The sequence below is a fragment of the Elephantulus edwardii genome, unplaced genomic scaffold (assembly GCF_000299155.1).
Source record: "Elephantulus edwardii isolate Elephantulus edwardi_28Jun2011 unplaced genomic scaffold, EleEdw1.0 scaffold00076, whole genome shotgun sequence".
Lineage (NCBI taxonomy): Eukaryota > Metazoa > Chordata > Mammalia > Macroscelidea > Macroscelididae > Elephantulus > Elephantulus edwardii.
The window spans coordinates 15,007,130-15,017,148 of NW_006399826.1; the positions used below are offsets into that span (position 1 = coordinate 15,007,130).

The 10,019-nt window shown below is 52.3% G+C and overlaps 1 protein-coding gene across 1 annotated transcript; it reads left to right on the forward strand.

The window, feature by feature from the left end:
• Window positions 1–515: 515 nt before the first annotated feature.
• On the forward strand, window positions 516–6,000 carry SIGLEC15 (sialic acid binding Ig-like lectin 15). The gene is made up of 7 exons (XM_006889236.1): window positions 516–522; window positions 2,299–2,400; window positions 2,834–2,895; window positions 2,977–3,298; window positions 3,890–4,261; window positions 5,484–5,514; window positions 5,910–6,000. Exons 1-7 carry the CDS (start codon window positions 516–518, stop codon window positions 5,998–6,000), a joined length of 987 nt encoding a protein of 328 aa, XP_006889298.1.
• The last annotated feature ends 4,019 nt before the right edge of the window (window positions 6,001–10,019 follow it).

Here is a 10,019-nt window from a genome sequence, read left to right on the forward strand (position 1 = left end):
CAAAAAAACTAGTTTTAAGACCCTAACAAAATAAAATAAATCCAAATCACCCAGTAAGGTTTGCCTTAGAGCAGTTACAAATTAGCTTCTCCTTCAATCATCTGGCAAGCAAAACCTTTAACTGTGGACAGCACAAAGGCCTCAAGTTACACTTTGTGGCACTCTCTCCACGCAATGCCACAGTCTCTCCACAAGGTCTCCACTACCACCAGCAGTGGAGTCTCACTCTACAGTGTCGAGAGCACTCTCTCTCTCTTATATTACTTCAACAGCTGTTGATGATTTGCAAGACCACGTATCCACAGTTAAGGTAAATGGAGACCAGTGAGGGCTACTGTAATGGCCAGAAAAGCCAACTCTTAAACTAAAACCACATGCTGTCTGAGAGAAAACCAAACCTTCCACTGAGTTGATTCCAACTCAGCAAATTTGTAGAACAAAGTAGAATTTCCCCAGAGGGCTTCCAAGGTTGTAAATCTTTACGGGAACAGACAATCATCCTTTTCTGCCATGCCATGGCTGGTGAGTTTGAACTTCTGACTTTCTGGTTATCAGCCAGACTTTTTAACCACTATACCATCAGGGCTCCTAGAATATGGGAGAAAATAAAAATCTCATTGAGTTGGGACCTAGCCATGTCTGACCTTCCATTGGATTTCTGAGGTGGTTAAGTGGCCATATAAAAGGGAAGGATCGCCATGAGTCAGCTATGATTCAACGGCACCTAACAACAATAACAACAACATAGAGAGAACTATGTTGGCCTAGTGGACAGAAAGTTATGCTACCAAGCCCAAGGTGGGTGATTTTAATCTGTGGCACTCAGGCCTGGTTCAAATTGGGTTGTTTTTTTTTTTTTGTCAAACATTCTTCTAGGTGGTACAGCACTGATCTATGCATTGCTGTACAAAGGTAACTCATGGTTGCTGTGATGCTAAACACTATGACACTAATGTGCCAAACGTGGTAATGGTTACCCATGGTGGACAGTGTTTGATGGAGCTTCCTGATTAAGACAAGCTTGGAAGCAGCAGTGGCATCCACTTCCGAAATGGCTTGCCTCTGGAAAATCTTATGAATAGTGCTCAGGTCTTTCGTTCATAGGATCATTATGAGTCATCTATGACTCGATGGCACCTAACAACAACAACATCAAGTGGCACAAGAGGGTATTACTCATCTTTCTTCCTTAGAGCAGCTATTGGATTAAAAACACCAGAGGTGTGGTCATTGGGTTAGCAGCTCAACTCCCTAAGAATTGTGCCTCCAGAGCTTCTAAAGTATATGAGGTGGTTGTTAGGCTTTAAGTCAACTCTGACTCATAGTGACCCTATGAACAACACGTGGGAATCCTGTGTCGTCTTCATGACCTCCACCATGCTCAAACCTATCATGGTAGTCTCTGTGTCAATCTTTCTTTTAAGGATCTTCCTCTCTTTGTTGACCTTCGACTTTTCAGCCTGGTATCTTTCTCCAAGGACTAGCCAGCCCCTCCTAACAGCATGACCAAAGCACATGAGACTACATTTCAACATCTTTGCCTACAAAGAGCACTCTTGTTGCACTTCCTTTGAGACAGACATGGGATGTTCAATATTTTTTACTAGCAGCACAAGTCAAAGGCATTGGTTCTTCTTCCGTCTTCCTTAGTTATTGTTCCATTTTCAGGTTCATTGGAAACAGCCTGATTTGAGCCAGGTATACCTTACTGATAGCCTTGATAATAGATTTTTCTCAGTGCAACATATCTTTTGATTTCTTGATTGCTATTTCCAATGCGTGTTGATTGTTGAATCCACATAAAACTAATGGAAACTTCAATTTTTTTTTCTCCATCTATCATGACATTGCTTAGTGATCCAGTGGTGAGGATTTTTGTTTTCTTGAGTTGAGAGGTAACCCAAAACTGTAGTCTTTGAGGCCCAGCACTGACCTTCACCACCTACACACTCAGGCCGCTTCTCTCACAAACCCATACACATATGCAGCACGGGAGGAGCTCGCGCCCTCTACTGGCAGGCTGCCCTCTGCTCAGTTGAGGTGCAAACCCAACCCACTTGAGTTCACCTAAACTTTACAGTCACCTTGGCCACCAACCCACCACATGACCATCAATCCCCCGTCCCCTCCAGCACCCTAGCTTCTCCTTCTGTAAATGGAAGTGGTGACCTCTTTGGAGGAACAGGAAGGTTCCACGCGCACTGGTACTAAATAGCAAGCAGCATCACGTCTGAAGGCTGGCTGTGCCTCAATGTAGTTGTATGACCTCAAGTAATTACTCAACCTCTCTGTGCCTAGTTTACAACAGTGTAACCCTGGGAAAACTATACATCCCTGCAGGCTCATTTGTGAGGACTAAAAGAGATACCACCGAGGACTCATTCCACACAGAGGCGCACAGTAAGTGTTCTTAGTTACTACAGCGTGTGCTGGGGAGGGGGGGTCTTGAGGACGCTAATGCACCACTTCAGAGGATATGGGGTCTTTTGTAAGATTCTCCAGCACAGATTTTATTGGAAGAAATTAAAGGGGAGAGTTAGGGGTCTGTAGATGGGGTGGGTACCACCCTGAATGAAACAGTCAACAGAGAGAAGTGGGGGAATGAGAGACGACCAGACCCTTTCTGAATCAAAGGGGTACAGGGGTGCAGGAGTTTCCCCTAAAGTCCTGGGGTGAGTTTCCAACCCCCACCCCGGGAGGGGGTGTCGCCTTCTGAGACCAGGGGTGGGTTTCCAGGCCCCGGGTCTGGGAGAGGGTCGGGGAGCAGGCACTGGGGGTCCCAGCCTCCTTGGCCCTCAGTGCTGATGCGCGCCCCCGCCCCCGCCCCCACCAGGCGCGCCGTCGCAGCGCTGGTCCATGCAGGTGCCGGCAGAGGTGAGCGCGGCGGCGGGCGAGGCGGCAGTGCTGCCCTGCACCTTCACGCACCCGCACGGGCACTACGCGGGGCCGCTGACCGCCATCTGGCGCGCGGGCGAGGCGGCAGTGCTGCCCTGCACCTTCACGCACCCGCACGGGCACTACGCGGGGCCGCTGACCGCCATCTGGCGCGCGGGCGAGCCGTACGCGGGGCCGCAGGTGTTTCGCTGCGCGGCGGCGCGGGGCAGCGAGCTGTGCCTGACCGCGCTCAGCCGCCACGGCCGCTTCCGCCTGCTGGGCAACCCGCGCCGCAACGACCTGTCCCTGCGCATCGAGCGCCTCGCCGCCGCCGACGCCGGCCGCTACTTCTGCCGCGTGGAGTTCGCGGGCGACGTGCACGACCGCTACGAAAGCCGCCACGGCGTCCGGCTGCGCGTCACCGGTGAGCGGGCGGGGCCCCGGGCGCGCTCTGCCGGGCGGGGAGCACTGCGCTCGGGCCCTTCTTTCCTGCCTGCGCCCCAGGGCTCCCCGTGAGCCACCCGGTCCCTAGGGCTCCCAGTGTGCCACTAGGTCCACAGGGGTCCCCATGTGTCACCCGGCCCGCAAGGCACCCCGTGTGCCACCCGATCCACAGGGCTCCCCATGTGCCACTAGGTCCCACTGCTTCTCATGCCCTTCTCCACAGGGCTCCCCATGTGCCATCTGATCTGCAGGGCTCCCCGTGTGCCAGTCGGTCCCTAAAGCTCCCTGTGTACCATCAGGTCCCATTGCTTCTTATGCCCTTCTCCGCAGGGCTCCCCATGTGCCAGCCGGTCCCTAGGGTTCTCCATGTGCCACCAGGTCCGCAGGGCTCCCCATGTGCCACCCAGTCCCCTGAGCTCCCTGTGTGCTGCCGGGTCCCCAGGGCTTCCCATGTCCAGCCATTGTGCCAGCCGCTGGGGTTCGTACACAAGCCCTGCCCCCAGTCCCCTGCAAAAGCTCTTCCTTATTCCGAGGACCGAGGACCGTGATGTCGCCGCCTTCTCTCCCGCAGCAGCGCCCCGGATCGTCAACATCTCGGTGCTGCCTGGCCCCGCGCACGCCTTCCGCGCGCTCTGCACGGCCGAGGGGGAGCCGCTGCCCACCCTGGTCTGGTCCGGCCCAAGTCTGGACAACCGCTCAAACGCCACACCAGGCCCGGCTCACGGCCACCAGGTGACCGCCGAGCTGCCGGAGCTGACCCACGACGGGCGCTACACGTGCACGGCGGCCAGCAGCCTGGGCCACGCCGAGGCCAGCGTCTACTTGTTCCGTTTCCACGGCGCCGGCGGGGCCTCGGCGCTCGCCCTGTCGCTTGGCGCTCTCGGCCTCAAGGCGCTGCTGCTGCTCGGCGTCCTGGCTGCGCGCGCTGCCCGCCGCCGCTCAGGTGGGTGTACGCAGCGAGAATTGGGCCTCGCCGCCCGGAGGCAAAACCCTAAATGTCTATTGCGCCTTCGCTTCTGCTCACACTTTCTCTTTGTATCCAGCCCCAGAGGTGGGGGAACCCGCTTGAACCCCATTTTGCAATACAGAGACTGAGGCTGGGATTGCGAGAGTTGAACTTGGTTCTTGCCTGGGGCCACAGTGCTGAAACGTGGGCCTGCCTTCAAAGTCAGTCCAGATTCTCGATGACCCAGTGCTCGTCTGAGTAAAACTGTGATCCCTAGTGTTTTAGTGGCTGAGTTTTTCAGAAGCAGACCGCCAGGCCTTTCTTCCTAAGCACCTCTGAGTGGATGCAGGCAATCTTTTCATTAAAAGTCAAGCCTGGTGACCGTTTGTGCCACCCTGGGACTCGTTCCCATGGCTTTACCATCAGTCATCCATCACCATCAGTGAGTCCCCTGGAAGGGTTCTGGGACATGCTTTCCCAGACGGCATCATCATTCACTTACTTTGTGGCTGGCATCTTGAGTGCTTGCTGCGTGCTGTGCTCAGACGCTGTGCTGAGTGCCGATGGTCCCTGCCCTCAAGAAAATAATTGCCTTGTGCGCAGAAGTGCCTGCGGCTTTGCACAGAGGTCTGGAGGAAAGCCTTTACCCAAGAAGAAGGAGGTTAAACTGAAATATGTAAGTCAGCTTGAGGCAGGAGGACAGAGCAAGCGGCATCCCGTGGCTGTGCAGAGCAGTGGGCAGTGACCAGCATGGTGTCTGGGGGACTGCAGTTTGTCCCACAATGAGGTGGCAGAGCTGGAAGGAACATTTGATTCTTGCCCAGAGAGGGGACTTCCAAGCACGTCTCACACACCCATCCCCAATCTCCTACCCAGGGGCCTGAGTCTTCAGCACTGACCTCACACAGCCCTGAAATGGAATCAAAGCTGCCCTGGTCACTCACACCTGATTTTCCCCAGCTCTGCGATGTCACCAAGTATCTTGTGTCTCAGGGATGGTCTAACAGTGGTTCATTTTCGTGGACCCCTTTGTTACATCCTTTACCGCATTAACTCGGGCTTGTCTTTCAGATTGAGGCTCACCTGGCACTTCTTCCCACCCTCTAGGCTGCTGTTGGTTGTATTTTTCACCATGGGGGGAGGTGCCGGTGGGCAGGCGCGCTGGGCAGTGCATGGGGCTTGGAGATTCACACCATTTTTTTCTCTGTCCCTCACACAGAGCACTCTGATACCCTGGACACCTCACCACGGTAAGTGAGCCCCTCAGGGACCCAGTAGAGGAGCAGGCTGGGGGTGAGGTGCCTGTGAGGCCTCCTGAGAAGTCAGGAAAGCAGCTGGAGTGCAAGTGACAGGCTTGGAGACCACAGATGAGGCACCTTTGGGAGAGGGTGTTGGTGGAAGAGAGAAGAGTGGAGACTCCATGGCCTGGGATCTGTGCCCAGCTGCAGCCCCATTCTTCCCCGTTCACCAGATGCTAGCAGGTCCTGCCTCTTCTATCTGCTCAGTCTCCAAGGCTGTGGGCTCCGGCCCCACTGCACTTCCTCCGAATCTCCTCTCTTCTTTCTGCCCATCACTGGGATACGGTTGGTCTGGTGGGCACCTCCCTTCTGAGCTGTATGGTCAGTCAACTTTCTCCTGTCTGCAGGCCCCAGGCTCAGGAGTCCAGCTATGAAAACTTGAGCCAGATGGGCCCCCGGACTCCACCAGCAGCCATGTGTTCCCCATGTTCTCCTTGACGAACCACTTGGGCCACTGGGAGCCTCTGTGCACCAGGAGGAAGGCCAAGGGAGGTGTGGCTGGGACAGCTCCAGGGACCCAAGTACCTGACCCTGGGGAATCAAAGCCCCACTCACGGATACTCAGCTGCTCTCCTCCATGGACTTCTCTGTCTCAAAGCCCCTGGTAGTATGACATTAGGCCCAGCATTTCTCAGGTTGGATGGGTAAGTGGGTGTGTTCATGCACGTATGGACTTCAGAGTGTGCAAATGTAAACAGCTCTGCGACCTGGAACACCATCTAAACACAGACAGGAAGTTAACTACGCGTCTGGAGTCTGAGGCTTCTTTACGAACTTGTTGTGTAGACTGAGACACCTTCTTCACATCTCTGGATCTCCATTCACCTGCTGTCAATCATGGACGCTAATACTCTTCTCCTACGCCAGCTGGCAGGACTAGAAAGATCGGAGGAAATTATGGATGAGGAGTGGCTTGAGAAAGCTCAGCGCTGCCTACAGATGTGGGGGCATTCTCGGGCCTTGCTTGCTGAGCGAGGATGGACCTGTGGACCTTATATATGTGGCCTCAAGGGCAGCCTTGGCAGCAGCAGAAGGTTCCACAGGACAAGCCTGGGTGGGGATCCCGGGCTGAGCCTCTATGAACCTGTGGTCAAATTCCAGGATGTTCCTGTAGCAACTTTACAGCCTCTGTGTGCCTTATAGGCCATTTGCTGCCCAGCGCTGCTTGAGCTTGGACCCCTGAGAAAACAAAACACCCCTGACTCAAGGTTCTTGACATTCACTGTCCCCAGAGGCCAGAAGCTGGGATACCTGAGTCTTCAGGATCCCCTGAGGCTGCAGGGTCTCCATAGAGCAAGCAGCTGCAGCTCTGCTTCTCCAGAGTCCTTTTAGCATGTGCCAAGTTCAAAGGCACTGGGAGTCTCCCCCCATTTGGCCTCCTCCTCCTGATTCAGATAGATGGCACATATTTATACATTGATGGCAATTAGTTCACCACTTCAGCTCCTGCAGTGTCTGAGGATTAGGGGAAAATGAGCGGACCAGTTTGGGACCCGAATGAGCCATAATAGGAAAGGACCAGAAATGCGGGATGGACAGGCAGTGGGAACAAACCTTCTTCCATTGGATCTTTTCTAAAGGCTAGATGTTAACAAGATTTATATAGGGTCCTGTCTGATACTCTTCCAGAGAGATGGCCCGATGGTTGAAGGGTCTCTGAAAGTTAATGAGCAGGTCAGGAGTTAACAACTTGCCCCTCCATCAGTCCTGTCCAGGGCAACGGGGCTGTGAGAGCTGCAGGTGAAAGGTGCCGGAGCAGGAGGTGGAGGTAGCGGGTGGACAGGACTGAGGCTGGAACAGTGGACAGGTAAGATGTGAGGCTGCTGGTGCTGCCACCAGCAGAGATGAGTGATGGAAGGAATCAGGATGGCCCAGGCTCCTTGTGCTGCCTGGCATGGCTGCTTTCTCCATGTGACCTTCTCCAGATGCCTTGGGACTGAGGTTTCTACTCTTTGACCTTGGACTAGAAGCAGTTCCCTCAGTGGATTCCCCCAGTCACTTGCATCAGGAACACAGAGCGCTGTTCAGATGCATGTTCTGAGAGCACTCACCAGCCAGGGAGACTGAGTCACAGGCTCTGAGGACACGACCAGGAATCTTAGCAAGCTCTCCAGGTTATGTCTTCCCCGCAACTTCGTATTATGATCATGCTCTAAGATATTAAAAATTGTTTGATGGTACACACACAAAAAATAATAATAAAAAAAATTTTTTAAGTTGCTGGAATTCATGCCCCCCACCACCACCTCCGTTAGTTATAAACATTTTGCCGTATATTTACTGAGCCATTTGGGAGTAAACTGCAAAGACGACAGTACTTCACCCATAAATACTTTAGCTACCCCTCCTGTACAACCAGATTTACCCTGGAGAGGGTTAAACCAGTTTGCTCCTTGGAGGCAAGGATTCTGAGGCTTCATCTGATATACTTCGGACATGTTGTAAGGAGGGAGAGGTCCTTGGAGAGGGACATCATTCTTGGGAGGGTGGAGGGACGGCGCAGAATGGGAAGACCCTCTATGAGGTGGATTGATTCAGTGACTGGGGTAATCGGGATGGGTGTGTCAGAGGCAGTGAAATTGGCACAGGATAGAGCAGGGTTTAGGGCTATTATACATAGGGTCGCTATGAGTCGCAAGCGACTCGACGGCACATAACAACAACCCCTCCTAAAACCAGGAAACATCTCCAATAACCTCAATACCATGACCACTTGGGAATCTTCACAACCAGACAAACATGGTTCTGCCATTGGGAAAATAATTTTGGGAGGTGGTTGGAGTGGAAAAAGCAGTTTTATTATATGTTCTAGTTTATAGGAGACAGAGTATGAGTTTCTCAAATCTGTCTTTGCCAGGGAAAGTTCTGAGGGGATATGTATAGGCTGGGCAAAGAGCACGGGGAAGAGCTCACATTTATGAAACACGTTTATGAGCTCTAGTGGGTAAGGAGTTGTGCTGACAATGCAAAGGCAGGAAGTTCAAATCTACCAGCTGCTCTGAGAAAGATGGGGATTCTCCTCCCATGTGATACACAATTTCTGACAACCTCTTGGAGGCATGGGCTTGGTGACAATGACTGAGTTTAAGAGGGGAAAGGGGAAATGGAATTATCTTTTGAAAAAATAGAGACTATTATGCAAATCAGTAGGCACTCCAAACTGCCCTCCAAATAAGGCCCACCCAGCTGGTTTCCTCTTTCAAGGAGTCTGTCTGTCTGATCTGGTTATCATAATGCCTTTTCAAGATGGCTGCCCCCAGAAGGTCATAAACTTGTGTCTTACATGACACCTGAAACCCCTAGGACAGCTGAAGGTTGTTAAACGAGAACACCTGGGAGTACACAGGCTACTCATGTAGGGTGTGTTCTTTGACCTTGTGATGTCAGCATTAGCTCAAGGCTGGGAGTCTTTGTCTGAACTATCTCAGGGGAAAACATGCTTTGATTTAGCACAGCATGTAAATAGGAAAACAAAATGGGAAGACAGGAAAGTCTGAGACTCAGAGCAAACCTAGTTAAAGGCCATCTTTGGTCCAAGGTTAGAAAGTCCTATTATGTTCACTGTAAGAGAATGGTGTTCAGGTAGAATTCAGGGTGGACAGGCAAACCCAGCAAAGGATTTGAACCTGATAGGGAGGGCCTCCTCAGAATTGCTTGGATCCGCCATTAACCTTTGGCACCAGCAGCCAGGAAATCAAAAACACTGAGAAAGTCCACTGTCAGGGACCTCGCCAAGTGCTGGAAAGCAGTTTGAAGACTAAGATGCACCGGATCGAAACCATCATCATCATCTTTTTCAATCACTTACTGTGCACCTGTACGTTGGACAATAAGTAAGGAGACAAAAGAATTGATGCCTTGAAGTCATGGTGTTGAAGAAGAGTGCTGAATGGAGATCCCATGGAGAGGGAGGTTGGACTTGCTGAGAAAGAAGGCAAGGAGACAAGAATGGAAGTGAAAGTGGAGGTTATTTTATTAGAGGGAATGGAAGTACGTTCCAAAGAAAGGAATGGGTCCTCTACTGGGGGAGGGGAGCACTCATGGTCAAGTGGCAAGAAGCTGCACTGCAATCCAGAAGGCATATGGTTCAAGGCCACCAGCTGTTCTACGGGAGGATGATGGGCAAGCTCCTCTCATGCTGAACTGAAAACCTGCTGGAGGGTCAGCTATGGGTCAGTTTCAACTCTAAGGTACACAACAACAACAACAAACTGGGGGAGAGGATGATGTGATACGTAGCCAGTCTTCTCCCTCCTGGGGCATGTTTTATGCAAATCAGGTGAGTGGCGTTTGGACCACTGAAGTGATGTTGCTGGAAGTACTCACTCCAATCAACTGGTCATGATGTCATGAAATTGATTGAGGCTCAGTGTCAAGAAGACAAAGATTCTCACCACTGGACCAATTGGCAGCATCAGGATGGATGGTGAAGAGATTGAGATTGTTCACAGCTTTAG

Coding starts and splice junctions, on each gene's coding strand:
- SIGLEC15 (XM_006889236.1), top strand. Junction 4,262..5,483: donor CGCTGCCCGCCGCCGCTCAG/GTGGGTGTACGC, acceptor TCCCTCACACAG/AGCACTCTGATACCCTGGAC. Junction 5,515..5,909: donor ACCCTGGACACCTCACCACG/GTAAGTGAGCCC, acceptor TCCTGTCTGCAG/GCCCCAGGCTCAGGAGTCCA.